General features: G+C 40.7%; 2 protein-coding genes across 7 annotated transcripts in view; both read left to right on the top strand.

Annotated features, from left to right (window-relative positions):
* LOC107376386 (protocadherin gamma-C5) overlaps positions 1–16,039 on the top strand; it is a 344,488-nt gene that overhangs the window by 85,627 nt on the left and 242,822 nt on the right. The window lies entirely within an intron of this gene.
* Positions 10,611–15,819, top strand: LOC107396874 (protocadherin gamma-A12-like). The gene has a single exon (XM_015976719.3). The coding sequence runs from the start codon at positions 12,860–12,862 to the stop codon at positions 15,260–15,262; it is 2,403 nt and encodes an 800-aa protein (XP_015832205.3). The 5' UTR covers positions 10,611–12,859; the 3' UTR covers positions 15,263–15,819.

Genomic DNA, 16,039 nt, shown 5'->3' with positions numbered 1-16,039 from the left:
TCAAGTAAGGTTTGGCCTTTCCATATTTGCATTGATGAGTATGAAGAGAAATCTTGCTTTTCATCTTGGTGGGGATGGCAATAAAAATGTGCATATTGTCCTCAATCATTGGCCCTGCATTCAGGATCTTTGGCAGATATTGTGAAAATTTTAGAACCTCTGAAGTGTCAGCTACCCAAAAGAAGAGCCATGCACTATGTAGAGGTGTTTAGCTGGAGGTGACTGTGGCACATACAAGCATTTTACTCTTCCAGAGATATCGCAAGATGAAGTAAAAATGATTGGAATGACAAACACATGCAGAGGAGCTAGGAACTGCAGCAATTGTTTAGATATGCAGCTGTGTGCCACCAATATAACAATGAAGAGAGAGAGTCTTCAATGACTTATAACATGGCTGATAGGGGAAGAGGTAGAAGATGAAGAGAACAGGGCCATGAACTGAACTCTGATGGATCCCACCAGTAACTATGGGTGAACCTGATCAGAAGTCTCAAACTGAGAGGTATTGCATTTGATTTGAAGTATTAACCAACTGAGGACTGTGTCTGAGTCTAATGATGTGGTGAAGCCACTTTAGGAGGATTCTATGATCAGTTGCAGACAGATCAAGGAGAAAGAGAAGAGAGCAAGAGCCAGTATCTGTAGACATTCAGAGGTCACTTGTGACTCTTGCTCAAGCTGTTTCAGTGCTGTTGCCAGAACAGAACCTGGGGCCTCATTTATAAACCAAACTTGTGCACCGATCTGTGCGTATTTCATGTGTAGAACTAATTTATGCATTGTGTGGTATTCATCATTTTGTAATGTTCCTAAATATAAGAACCCTCAGACATGCTTAGGAACAGCATCTGGTGGTAGAACGGAGGAACAGCAACACTGAAGGTCTCAGTCATCTACACGTTCCTCATTCACAAATTATTTTACCCAATAAGATGTGTCACATAGTTGGTGCCAAACCCCCCACATGGGAATTTGACATTGTAGAATGAATTTCATGTTTTTTGATCACAATTGTTACTCTTCCCATTTTTATGATGATCTTAACTGTTTTAACTAATGAAAAATATGTTTTCATAAATTTTATTGTATTATGTTTTTGTCCTTGTGAAGCGCTTCCTGATTTTGCTTGAGATGCATTTGATAATATATTTTATTATTACTATTGTTATTATTATTATTATTATCATTATTATTATTATTATTATTTAAAAAATTGTGATGCACAATATATTGGCATAAATATCGGTATCGGCCGATATTTGTCATTTTTTAACATATTGGTATTGATCCGATAAATAAAACCGGCCGATATTAACAACTGATATTTTTTCCATCTCGTCTCCATTTGTTTGCCTCTTTCAGAGGGAGAGGGGGTGATGTGAATTTTTTTAGTCATGTGAACAGTGAATGTGATCATCTCAGAAGCATAAATGCGTGTGTTGTGTGCACATAATTATGTAAATTCAGCTTTAATATTTTTCATTTAGCTGATTTTAGAAGCATTAATGTCAGCATATGCGTATTGGGAAATATCGGTCATCGGCCATAACAGTGATATTAATGTTGTTCATGGGTATCAGCCCAACTTTTTATTATCGGTGCATCACACATTATTATTATTATTATTATTATTATTATTTATCAGAGCATGTTGATTGATTGATTGAAATCTTTATTTTGAACACAAAAAATAAAAAAAAGTACAACAACGTAGAATTCAAAGAGACAAATAATTACCTCAAAACAAACAGAAAAAGAAAACGAGCAGTCACAACTAATAACCTTCATGTTCAAAAAGGAGCAGGAAGAAGCATAAGCTTCATTCTTTCGTTCTTTTTTAAACACAGAAACAGTTTTGTTTACCTGTTTGTAGCTACAGTTTCGCCGACGGCTGCCGGCTTCTTCAGGCTGACGCTGATGGTGGCGCGTCACTTCCCTCTCCGTTTATCTGCGGGCAGCAGAGGAGCATAAGCTTATTTAATCCCACCCCTTTTCCATTTTAGTAATAAATAGATATTTCTACATATACACATACATATATGTTTCTATCTACATACATGCACATACACACCTATTCACAATTTCAGTATCCCCAGTAACACTTCATAGTATACACAACCTATATATATATATATATATATATATATATATATATATATATATATATATATACATACACACACACATACCATCATACCCATGTCCCCGCAAAAAAAAAATATATATATATACATAATAAAAAAATCTCAACGTGAACACCCTATCAAGTCTCTACCTCCTCCCTGTATCCTGCAAAAACCATATCCTTAAACCGCTTTTTAAGCTGCACCATGCTCGGACATTGCTTCATATCTTTACCTAGTCTGTTCCACAGCTTCACTCCACATACAGAGATGCAAAAACTTTGTAATGTTGTTCGGATACAAGGAAGTTGTAAAATTAACTCCCCTCTCAAATTATATCCACGCTCCCTTATAGTAAACAGTTTTAGAATATTATCAGGAAGCAATTTATTTATTGCTTTATACACAATTTGAGCAGTGAGAAAATGAACTAGATCTGTGAATTTTAGAATTTTAGCTTTTAAGAACAGAGGATTCGTATAATCTCTATAACCAGTTTTATGGATTATCCGTATTGCCCTTTTTTGTAATATAAAGATTAATGATAGCGAACATTTGTAGGTATATGGATCTGCACTTGTGCATTTTTAAGGGAATTCCCAAATAAGATTATTTTAGTTTTACTTAAATTCAGAGATAGTTTATTCCTGATGAACCATCTTTTAATTTTGCACATCTCTGTAGTAAATGTATCCAGCAGTTCCTTTAGATTCCCCCCAGAACAAAAAATATTTGTATCATCTGCAAATAATATTAGTTATAATATATCAGATACCCTACAAATATCATTTATATAAAGAATAAATAATTTTATCCCAGTACAGAGCCTTGTGGAACACCACAAGCAATGTCCAAACATGTTGAGGAATGGACAACCAGCTTCACAAATTGTTTCCTGTCACTTAAATAATTTTTCACCCATCGCAGTACAACCCCCCTTATCCCATACCATTCAAGTTTATTAATTAATATATCATGATTAATTGTGTCGAATGCTTTCTTGAGATCCAGGAATAGTCTAGCTGCATACTTTTTCTGATCTATGGCATTTGTAATCTCCTCAATTGATTCGATTAAAGCCAGAGATGTTGAACTTTTCGATCTAAATCCATATTGACTATCAGAGAGTAATTTATATTTATCTAGGAATTTGTCTAATCGTTTATTAAAAAGTTTTTCTAGGATTTTGGAGAATTGTGGTAGTAAAGAAATCGGCCTGTAATTTGTGAAGTGGTGTCTATCCCCATTTTTATACAGCGCAGCGGCACAACTTTAGCTATTTTCATTTTGTTTGGAACTTTTCCAGTCTGAAATGATAAATTGCAAATATATGTTAGAGGTCCAACTATTCCTTCAATGACCTTCTTAATAATTACCATATCAATATCATTACAATCAGTAGATGTTTTATATTTACACATGTGTACAGTGTCAATTATTTGTTTTTCCTCCACTGCTATGAGGAACATTGAGTTTGGGTTCCTGTCAATCAGGCATTCCCTACAGTCTACTGCTGGCAGTGACTCAGGAATTTGTTCTGCTACTTTTGGTCCAATATTGACAAAATAATGATTAAAGCTGTTGACCATATCAGCAGGGTTTTCCATAATATTGCCATTGTCAATAAAATGTTGAGGATAACTACGTTGCCCAGAACTATTTTTAATGATACCATTTAAAACATCCCATATACCCTTCATATTATATTTATTGTTGTTCAAAGTTTTACTATAATACTCCTTTCTACATACACGTATAATATTGGTCAACTTATTTTTGTATTTTTCATATTTATTTTCAGCATCTTTTGTTCTATGTTTTAGGAATTCCCTATAAAGTGTATTCTTCTTTTTGCAAGCATTTTGTAAAGCCTTAGTGATCCATGGTCTATTTGAGTATTTATGCTTCCTGCTGTATTTTATTATTGGACAGTTTTTATCGTACAATTCCATAAATATATTTAAAAATGTACTATATGCAATATCATATCAGCTTCTTTGTACACATTTTTCCAGTCCTGATTTAATAAATCGTTCTTAAGTGCATTCATAGCTTCATCAGTCCTTATACGTCTGTATCTCAGTTGTTCTTCGTGCTGATTTCTCTTATAATTGGTGTTATAGACTGCAAAAACTGGTAGGTGATCACTGATGTCATTAACTAATAATCCGCTCACGATGTTGTTTTCCATATTGTTGGTGAAAATATTGTCCAGTAAGGTGGCACAATGTGGTGTAATTCTGCTAGGCCTGGTTATTCTAGGATGTAAACTCAAACTGTACATGGTGTTTAGGAATTCATCAGTCACTTTATGCTTTTTTGGATTCAACAGGTCAATATTAAAATCACCACAGATAAACAAAACTTTTGATTTGTTTTAGAGAATATTTCTTCTATAAAGTCATTAAATAGCTGAATACTAGAACCAGGTGTTCTATATATACAGCTAATTATTACATTTTTGTCTTTTTCCTTATAAATTTCAATTGTTATACTTTCTAATAAATTGTCAATCGCAGATGTCATACTTTCCACCACCTTATAATTTAAATTTTTGTCCACATACACAGCCACTCCCCCTCCACTTTTGTTCCTTCTATTTACTAAATTCACATCATATCCCTCCAGTCCAAAGTCCAGTCCTTTTTCCGCATTGATCCAGGTTTCAGAGATGGCAATAATTCCAAATGGATTTGTCAACTCATTTAGATATTCCTTTATATTGTTGAAGTTAGCATATAGACTTCTGCTATTAAAATGTATTATTGATAATTTATTTTCCGTATTGATCGTGTGTTTAAACTGTTAATCAGTGAAGTAGCAGCAGTTATTGCTGATGTTGTAGAAGAAGTTATTTTCCGGGTCTATATCATTTTCTAAATCTAGAACATTATGATCTGTGTATCGAAATGTTCTCAGTTCCAGATGATCATAAACAGAATTCCAATGAGTTAAATCGATATTGCTGCCGTTTGCAGATGAAGTTCTTTTAGACTGTACCATATGTTGAGTTTTGTGTCACGTCACGTGTTAGTAGTCATACCTCCAGTGTGAATTGAACCTCAGTATTTGTCCAGCTCCTCCAAGTTTCTGATGACCAACACTCTGGCTTGTTCTGGTGCTCCATTTAGTTTAATGAATACCTTACAATTGGCGGTCCATGTATTTTGAAATTTTCCCGATTTCTTCAAGTAATGTGCTTTTCTGGCGATGTCCGCATTTTTTTTTTTTTTTGTCAGATGTTCATTCATGAAGACCTCGGATCATTTCAATTTCTTCCCTTGTTTTAACAGTGCTGTTTTGTATTTCCTGTTAACAAATCTCACAATGATGGCTGGTTTGTCACTGTCATTTTTTCGGGGTAGAGGATGGCAAGCCTCAATGTTGTTATAATCCACTTCCACACCTTTGGACCGCAGAAAGGTACCCACTTGAAGCTCCGTGGAGTTAACATCTTCCTCTCCTGACCCTCCTACATTGTCAGCTGCGACCGCCCGGGCATATGACCGGGGTTTGATGCGAAGCCCCGTGATAATGACATCGTTTATCCGGGTGTGCTGCTCCAAATCCGCCACTCTGCTCTCCAGGTATGCCAGCCGCCTATCTTTCTCGGCGTTCTGGCCGCGGAGAGCCTAAACTTCCTCGACCAGGTCCAGGATGGCTTTCATCTGCATTTTGACAGCAGAAATCTCCTCTGTCATAAACTCCAGCGACTTCTTAATATCGTCACCGTCCTCGGCTGACAGAACCTTTTTCGGGCCCATGCTGAGAGACGCTCTGGTTAAAATCCAAGTCCCAAGTTAGCGGGCTAGCTAGCTTCCAATCAGGCTGCATGTTTGAAACAGATCAGAGTTCCCCTGCTTCTCCCTGTTCTCTGGAGTTAACACTTTTTGTGAACACACTGACAAGAAATCCATCTGGAGCTATGCTGTGATTTGGGACCCATTGTGGAGCGACAGATAAACCTCATAAATCTGATTCAAGTCTGATTCTATGACAACTACGAGACACCCCCCCCCCCCCCCCCCCCAGAACCTCCTCTGCTCCCTGATCGCACATGTGTTGCCAAGGTAACCAGACTGAATGACAGGTCAGAGGAGGTTGCACTCTCAGACAACATTTCCAAATAAAACTAAGCCCAAACAGAATAGTGTAAAATGTAAATAATAACCCATTACTCTACGACCTATCTGATTATAGTTTTTATTTATTCCTGACAGGAACCTCTTCTCCCTCCAACCACGTTTATAACCTCTGCAACTTTGTTAGATCCTTTTGCGCCTCAGCTGCCAGTGTCTCGATCTCGCAACAAAGTTTTTTTTATTTTTTGTGTGAAAAACCCAGAGAGTTCCCTCACGTGCTGAGGATGTAGTGTGACCAAATATAGTTTCTGTATGTAAATGACTGAGAATGGATACGAGCAACTGGGTACGGACTGGTGGGATTTATCATCAGATGATTGCATAGCAACATGCATACAAGAGGCCGCCGCATGTTTCTTAAATCTGAATTTTGACCGTACGTACAAACATTCTAAATTTTGTTCATCAGAAGGAATTTAAGAATAGTTCTACAAACATTTGAAGAACCCTTGACTGGATATTTGTTACCTTTTATTTTGTTTGAGATAGTCCTGAAAGTAAAAAGCAACAACTCTCTCCAATATTTTGAATTAAAGGAAGATACCAGAAATGGGTGTGTGATTTAATAAGACGTGTGGATAATGAGTGGATTTGTTGACTACTGGTCTCGTCATGGCATTTTAAGGCTGGAAGAAAGTGGCCAGTTTGCTCGGAGTTCTTCACACTCAAAGTAATGATGGAACAGACGTGTCCACCAAGGACTGGGTCCAGGAAGCAAGCAGAAGATTTCCTTCCTAATAAAGCCTATTTATTGCTTCCAGTGGTACTTTAGTTCAGAATGTAGAATAGAGAAGAATAGAATAGAATACTTTATTTGTCAGTTCTTCGAATGTGCTTGCCATACAAGGAATTGAAATTACGTTTCACACTGTCCCATGCGTAGACATTTACATAAAGAGCAGATGCAAAACAATAACAAAACAAAAAACAAAAAACATCCCTAACAATAAGATAATATTAAACAGGTAAATATCGCTAATAATATACAAAAAATATAGCAGCAGGTGTGTGCAATTTCAATGCAGAGGTAGTTGTTTACAATCAGAAATGTTTACCCCGTTAGTGGTTCAACCACTATTTCCTTTTTGTATAATGTGTGTGTGTGTGTGTGTGTGTGTGTGTGTGTGTGTGTGTGTGTGTGTGTGTGTGTGTGTGTGTGTGTGTGTGTGTGTGTGTGTGTGTGTGTGTGTGTGTGTGTGTGTGTGTGTGTGGGGTGGGGTGTAGGGTCCAGTCTGTCATCCTATACCCCTGTCACCCTGGTGATTCTGCTGGCTGGGATCTGTGAGGGAAGAGAGTTCAGCAGTCTCACAGCCTGGTGGACGAAACTGTTGGTGAGCCTGGTAGTGCGGGAGCGGAGACTTCTGTATCTCTTTCCAGAGGCCAGGAGGCTGAACAGACAGTGCACAGGGTGGGTGGCATCGTTGACAATTGTGATGGCTTTGCGGGTGAGGCGAGTGGTGTAAATGTCTTGCAGGGAGGGGAGTGGTGCACCAACTATCCTCTCAGCCATTCTCACAATGCGCTGTAGAGCTTTCCTGTTATAGTCAGTTCAGCTACCGCCCCACACAGTGATACAGCTGGAGAGGATGCTTTCAATAGTTCCTCTGTAGAATGTGATCAGGATGGGTGGTGGAGCACTTGCCCGCTTGAGTTTGCGCCAGAAGTAGAGGCGCTGTTGTGCTTTCTTGGCCAGTGAAGCTGTGTTGGTGGTCCAGGAGAGGTCCTCCCTGATGTGCACCCCCAGGAACTTCGTGCTGCTCACTCTCTCCACCGCAGCGCCGTCGATGGTCAATGGGGGGTAGTTGTTGTGGCCTCTGAAAGTTGACAATGATCTCCTTGGTCTTACTAACATTTAGCTGGAGGTTTTTGTCTCTGCACCAAGTGGTCAGGAGCTCAACCTCTTTCCTGTAGTGGGTCTCATTGTCCTTGGTGATGAGTCCTACCAGCGTTGTGTCGTCCGCAAACTTCACAAGGTGGTTGGAGCTGTAGGTTGGTGCGCAGTCATGTGTCAACAGGGTGAAGAGCAGAGGACTGAGCACACAGCCTTGTGGAGCCCCCATGCTCAGGGTGATGCTGTTTGAGACCTTGTTGCCCACACGCACCACTTGCCGCCTCTGGCTGAGGAAATCCAGCAGCCAGTTGCAAAGTGAGGTGCTGAGGCCCAGTCTGTCCAGTTTACAGATGAGTTGTTGTGGTATTATGGTGTTGAATGCTGAGCTAAAGTCTATGAATAGCATGCTCACATATGAGTCTTTCTTGTCCAGAATAGTTACGGCTGGGTGGAGGGCAGAGCAGATTGCATCCTCTGTGGATCGTTTCGCTCTGTATGCGAACTGGTATGGGTCCAGAGTGGGGGGTAGGGTGGATTTGATGTGTGACATGACTAGTCGTTCAAAGCACTTCATAATAATGGGTGTCAGTGCCACGGGGCGGTAGTCATTGAAACAAGCTGGGGATGATTTCTTTGGTACAGGTATGATGGTGGCAGTCGAAACATGATGGGACAGTGGCTTGCCTCAGCGAGGTGTTAAAGATGTCTGGGAAGACATTCTTCAGCTCCTCTGCGCAGTCTTTCAGCACACTACCAGGGATGTTGTCCGGACCTGCTGCTTTCCGGGCGTTGATGGTGATGAGTGTCTTCCTCACGCTGGCAACAGACAGGCACAGAGGCTGGGCATGTGGAGGTGGTGGTGTTTTCTGTGGGCGTGTGTTGTTCTGTGTCTCAAATCATGCAAAGAAGCTGTTCAGGTTGTTGAGCAGAGTGGTGTCGTTCTCACAGCTACGCGCTGCAGGCTTGTAGTCTGTAATAGCCTGGATGCCTTGCCATAGGCTCCGTGTGTCCTTGCTGTCATTGAAGTGGGAGGTTATCTTGTGTGTGTAGTCCTGTTTCGCTTTCCTGATGCCGCGGGACAGGTTTGCTCTCGCTGTTCTCAGGCCTATTTCATCCCCAGCTCTGAAGGCCTTGTCTCTGGCCTTTAGCAGCCTGAGGACATCTCCTGTTAGCCATGGCTTCCGGTTTGCTCGAGTTGTGATGCTTTTCACCTGTGTAACGTCATCAATGCATTTGGTGATGTATGATCTCATCGTATCAGTGTACTCCTCGATGTCTCTGCTGTTATTGTAGGTAGCTACTTCCCTGAATATGTCCCAATCAGTTGACCCAAAGCAGTCTTGAAGAGCAGAGGTGGCCCCCTGTGGCCACACTCTTACCTCTTTCTTAAGCGGTTTGACAACCTTCACTCTCTGTCTGTATGCTGGCATTAGCATCACAGTGAGGTGATCAGAGGTGCCGATATGGGGGAGGGGAATGGCTTTGTATGCTCCTTTTTCCTGTGTGTAGACCAGGTCCAATATGTTTTCTCCCCTTGTTGGAAAATGTACATGCTGATGAAACTTTGGGAGAACAGTTTTAAGATCAGCGTGATTAAAGTCTCCTGCGAGGATGATGAAACCGTCTGGGTGTGCTGTTTGTTGCTCACTGATGGCCTGATACAATTTGTTCAGCGCCGCATTTCTATCGCTGTTGTTGCTAGATGGAGGTATATAAGTAGCGACCAACAAGATCGAACTTACCTCCCTGGGCAAGTAGAAGGGGCAGCACTTCACTATCATGAACTCCGCCAGTGATGAGCAGTGTTTTCGTACTACAGTGACATCACGACACCGCTCGTCATGGATGTAAACACAGACCCCACCACCTCGGGTCTTGCCTCCGTCTACGAGAGCCCTGTCGGCTCTGTAGCATGCTAGCTGCTCCAGCTGTATGGCCGAGTCCGGAATGTTGTCATTAAGCCATGTCTCAATGAAAACAAGCACACAACAGTCATTTACTCTGCGATTCACTGATCTCAGAAGTCGTATGCTGTCCATTTTATTGTTCAGAGATCGTACGTTGGCCAAGAGTAGCGATGGAATGGCTGGGCGAGTTGGCTTAGCATCAAGCCTGACTCAGACACCTCCGCGCTTTCCCCGCTTCCTTGTCCTAGCGCACCGCTTTCGATGTCTCCTTGCCCAGCGAGGGGTAGCAGGCGAGTCCTGTGGGTTGCTAGGCCAGCTAGCAGGCTGTTGCAGAAGTCCTATTTCCCTTAACACCTCAACGTTAGTGTTCAAAACTTGGCAGATCTTGCTTCTCCGAATGTGTAAGAGAGCCTGACGACTGTACACATATTCCGACGTGGACTGGCAAGAAATACTTGCAGAAAGACACTTACTTGACAAACAAAACACCGCATTTTCAGGAGAGCGTGAGGTCGCTGCGTCTACACGCACCACCATCTATATCTATGTATCTATGTATTTGAGGACAGGTGGAGTCTGAACAATCTGTTTGTAGGGAAGCCAGACGAAACAGAGAAAATATATAATGTAAGATGTAGAGAAAGCAAATAAATAATCACACTTTTGTTCAGTGGAGGCTGTGGATGGTAGAGATTGGAGTTTAACAAGATAGTTAGCTAATCTAACAGTTAGCTTCTACTAGCCGAGATATTCTCTGCTGTTTTCTAGATGCTAAACCAACAGCAGCTTTCCGCGTTGCAAGTCATGATGGGTGAGTCCATGAATGTTAGTGACAGTGTTACAGAGATCTGTCAGGTTTTTCAAATCCTAGAGTTTCACTGTCTAATTTTTATCAGTGAGAGGCCTCCTTTAACCGGGGAAGCAAACAATGTAGGTTTCATCAACGTATTCTCACACCTGAAGCGTCCAAACATTATGTTGAGGGACCAAGCATTTGTTTTCGATGCATTAGGAGCATCAGGAGGCGTCGGTTTCCGACACCTGCGATAACATTTCACTGACATTTAACCTCTAACCTCTTGCTATTTAACTTTCCCCTCACCCCCAAACTAACCATAACCTTGTTTCTCATTCTAAACTTCCTGTTAACAATGTTTGAGAGGGATGTTACAACTAGAAACTAAGTTTTGCATGCGCAAGTGGGTTAAGCTTAGGATGGGGGAGAGGGGAAGATTAAATAGCAAAAGGGTAAAGGTCAGAATTCGGTGAAATCTCCGTTTTCTCGTGGAATTTGGAAAGTGACGCTCTGGCACAGCTCCCAAAACAAAGGCTTGGTCACCCGTCATCAGTTTTTGACACTTTGAGTGTGAGAATGTGTTGGTTTCATGGGGGATTTCACATCCACAAGGCTACTGTGGGTGAGGTACTAATTCACTGCTTCATCAGCTGCAGGAAAGATTGGTTGAGAACCTGTGATGAGAGCGTGTGGGAATATGAATGTTCATGTCTTCCAGGATTAGGATATTTGCATGGGGTTGCAGATGGTTGTATATATGACGAATCAGCATTGTTGTTGAGGATGAAGATTCTTCTTCCTGAAGGAAAATGATGGAAAACATGAACTCATTTTTGACAAAAGCCTTTTTGCCTTTTATTCTACTGTGCTTCATTTTGAATCATTTGAAAAAAAAATTATATTTCTGTTTTAAACATTTGGATTGTTTCTTTTTTATTGCTTCCTCATCAAATCAGTGGTATTTGTTACAGTCATTTAGACATTTAAATGAGACATCAGATTAAATTATCACACAAAAAATCTATGCCATAAGAGGCATACATATTCTATGATAATATGATTTCAAGCAAATCTGCAAATGTATCAGGGGTGATGGCTTGTTTAAACTCACCATGTAAAACTATCTGGTTTGGGCTGGACTGGACCATGAACTCAAGAACCAAAGATGTTTAAAAGAAGTAAAAAGCATGCTACATCTTCATTTATGCTACTGTGTCTGTTATTTGTGGTGATCCATTGCAGCCTAGGCATTTGTCTGAAAGTTTGCATGCACAGTTGTGCCCTTGATTTGTCTGAACTCTCATCTGTTGATGAAAAAAAAGTCCGACTGCATAGCTGTGTTCTTCATCAGTAGAAATTATCTCATCCGTCAATAGAAATTAAGACATTAAACAGAAGGATCACATGCTCTTATATAACAAGTAATTAACATTTAACATTTTTTTCATATTATCTGTGCTCTTTCTGATAAAATGAAAGGAGGACAAAACACAGATGACTCCTTTGCAATTGTAGCCCACCACTACTCATGGTCTATACTATATCTTATGTGTGTCTTTTCTAATAATAATCCATTTATTTGTGTTATTGTTTCATTACGAATGAGAAAGGAAGCCCTGTGCAGATTGATGTGAGCTATACCTTTGATAATGTTTTCTGTAAAAATAAACGTTGTGGGATCAGATATATTTTAAAACAATTATTTTTAATTTGCAATTCTGTCACATGAGAATAACACTGCATTTGAACTAATTAAATAGGTTTTCATAATGACATAAAACATATTAAGTTTCAGCACTAAAATAGTTGCTGAAGAGTTTGATCATTTCTATGCAGTGGTTATATTTTATTTCTACTCAAGGTGTCAGTATAGACCAGATAAGCGTGTAACATTGACCGTGCTTGTCTTACATCCTCCATTACTGGGATTGGTCGGTGTGTGTTCTGTGCTATTTAAGACAGGTGGTCACAGCGGAGAGAAAATCATAGATTTGTGAGTAAATTATTTTACGGGTAAAAACGTAGTTTTGTCGCTTGTGGCATTAAGCTGCGCAACGATGGCATTTAGTCTGCGAATCGCATTAATCTGCGGACTCTTTGTTTTCTTTGTGCTGCACTGCGCTCACGGAGACCTGACCTATTCAGTCGAAGAGGAGCTGAAACACGGATCTGTCATTGGAAATATCGCAAAGGATTTGGGACTGGATTTCGGGAGACTGGCTGCGCGTAAAGCGCGTGTCGAAATGGAAGGAACTGATAAACAGTATATAACAATCAACCAGAAAAATGGGGATGTGGTCGTTGTAGGGAGGATAGACAGAGAGGAGCTTTGCGGGGAGAAGCCGACATGTGTTCTCAAATTCGATCTGCTTTTAGAAAATCCTCTGGAATTACAAAGACTGTCTCTCCAGGTGCAGGATATAAACGATAATTCACCCGTTTTCCAAAAGGATGTAATGAAGCTGGAAATCAGAGAATCCGCTGTTAAAGGAGCGAGGTACCGTGTGACTGCTGCTCATGATTCAGACATAGGCCAGAACTCCGTTCAAAGCTACGTTTTGAATCAAAACGCGCACTTCGTGTTTAATATTCAGACATCCAGCAGTGGCAGCAAATATGGAGAGCTGGTTTTGGATAAAGAGTTAGACCGAGAAGATCAGAACGAACTGAGACTGCTGCTCACAGCTGTAGATGGAGGATCTCCTCCTAAATCTGGGACTGTAGTTATTCACGTCACTGTGCTGGATGCTAACGATAATGCTCCCGTTTTTACCGAGTCTGTTTATTCAGCCAGGTTACCGGAAAACTCTCCGGTAAAAACCCCAGTTGTTACAGTTAGTGCAACAGATGCAGATGACGGTGTTAATGGAGAGGTCACGTATGAATTTAGCCGACTGTCTGATAAAGCAGGGAAGCTTTTTTCTATTGATCAGAAATCTGGAGTAATCTTTGTAACAGGTGATGTAGATTATGAAGAAGGTCCTAGATATGAAGTTATGATTGAAGCTAAAGATGGATACGGACTAACCTCAGAAATTAAACTAATCATTGACATAATTGATGTGAATGACAACGCCCCTGTTATTAACCTAAAGTCCCTGTCCAACCCGGTACCAGAGAACGCACCACCTGGTACAGAGGTGGGCATCATCAACGTGCAGGACAGAGACTCTGAGAAGAACCGACAGGTCCGCTGCTCCATCCAGCAGAACGTTCCTTTTAAGTTGGTTCCTTCCATTAAAAACTATTATTCTCTGGTGACCACAGGACAGCTGGACCGTGAGCTAGTGTCTGATTACAACATTACAATCAGTGCCACTGACGAGGGCTCTCCACCTCTGTCCTCCTCTAAAACTGTTCAGTTATCTGTAGCTGACATCAACGACAACCCACCTGTGTTTGAGGAGCAGTCCTACAGCGCTTATGTGAGTGAAAATAACAAACCTGGCTCCACTTTATGTTCCGTTAGTGCTCGAGACCCGGACTGGAGACAAAACGGTACCGTGATTTATTCTCTGTTACCTGCTGAGGTGAACGGCGCGTCGGTGTCCTCCTATCTATCAGTTAACGGAGACACGGGGGTGATCCACGCTGTCAGGTCGTTTGATTATGAACAGCTGAGGAGTTTTAAAGTCCACGTGATGGCCAGAGACAACGGTTCTCCTCCTCTCAGCAGCAACGTGACCGTGAGTGTGTTCGTATCAGATGTGAATGACAACTCTCCTCAGATACTGTACCCCGCCCCGGAGGGCAGCTCCTTCATGACCGAGCTGGTCCCCAAAGCTGCACACGGAGGCTCTCTGGTGTCCAAAGTGATAGCGGTGGACGCGGACTCTGGACAGAACGCCTGGCTGTCCTATCAGATAGTCAGATCCACTGATCCGGGACTTTTCACTATCGGTGTGCACAGCGGAGAGATCAGGACGCAGCGGGACATTTCTGAATCTGACAGCATGAAACAGAACCTGATTGTAGCAGTGAAAGATAACGGACAGCCCTCTCTGTCTGCCACCTGTGCCATGTATTTACTGATTTCTGATAACTTGGCTGAGGTGCCAGAGCTGAAAGATATTTCTTATGATGACAAGAACTCCAAACTGACCTCGTATCTGATCATTGCGCTGGTGTGTGTGTCCACCTTCTTCCTGACCTTCATCATCATCATCCTGGGTGTGAGGTTCTGTCGCAGGAGAAAGCCCAGACTGTTGTTTGATGGAGCAGTGGCCATTCCCGGAGCTTATCTCCCTCCTAATTACGCAGATGTTGATGGAACAGGAACTTTACGCAGTTCCTACAACTATGACGCCTATCTGACAACAGGATCTAGAACCAGTGACTTTAAGTTTGTGTCATCTTACAATGACAACACGCTGCCTGCTGACCAGACTCTGAAGAAAAGTCCTTCTGAGTTTGCTGATGTGTTTGGAAGTTGTGATTCTTCCCCAGAGGTAGGCAGTTAACTCGATTCATATTCCCAAATTTATCTTTGTTGCTTAGCAAACTTTCGTTTATACTTTCAAATTTAGTAGTCGTTTTCATTTTATCTCGTTTCTATTGATTGAAAATATTTTTTACACAAATTTTTATTTTGGAGAAACATCAGCTTTATCCTCACCTTGATGACATATTTTCTCAGTTTTTGTGTCACAGGACAACATTTACTTTCCATAAACCCCTATTTAGAAAATGTGTTGAAATCAACAGAAAGAAAATTACAAAACAAGTAGGAATGAGAAACAATCTAACTTTTCTGTGGTCTGTTTAGTTACTGTAATATGGGTGCCATCTGCAGTTTTGGTCTTACGTCTCTGTCCTTGGTGCTGAACCTTTTAGTTGCTGCTAGCATTTACAGCTCTCTTCTTTATTTGTTTGTTTGTTTATTTATTTATGTCTTATTTAATTGATGCTAATATTGAATATATTCTGAAAATGGCCTAATCAAGTTTTATGATATCTCTGGAGAGTTTGATGCTTGATACAATTTAATTGATTTTTTGAATATTATCTTGGGAACAGCTTGTAATGCCAGTTAATACCACAACTAAATTAAACAACATGCAGAGGTGATTTTTATTTAAATAGAATGTTCATGGTTAATCATTTTAGCATGGTACTTGATCAGAATTTATTTATTTTTTATTGAAACATATTTTGTGGAAAGGTTATTTAAAAAGTATTTAAGACACTCAAATGGGGTTTTTATTTCTTTTAAACAGACTTTATTACACTGGGTTCGT

Source organism: Nothobranchius furzeri, chromosome 1, assembly GCF_043380555.1.
Source record: "Nothobranchius furzeri strain GRZ-AD chromosome 1, NfurGRZ-RIMD1, whole genome shotgun sequence".
NCBI lineage: Eukaryota > Metazoa > Chordata > Actinopteri > Cyprinodontiformes > Nothobranchiidae > Nothobranchius > Nothobranchius furzeri.
This window is presented reverse-complemented; position numbering and strand designations above follow the sequence as displayed.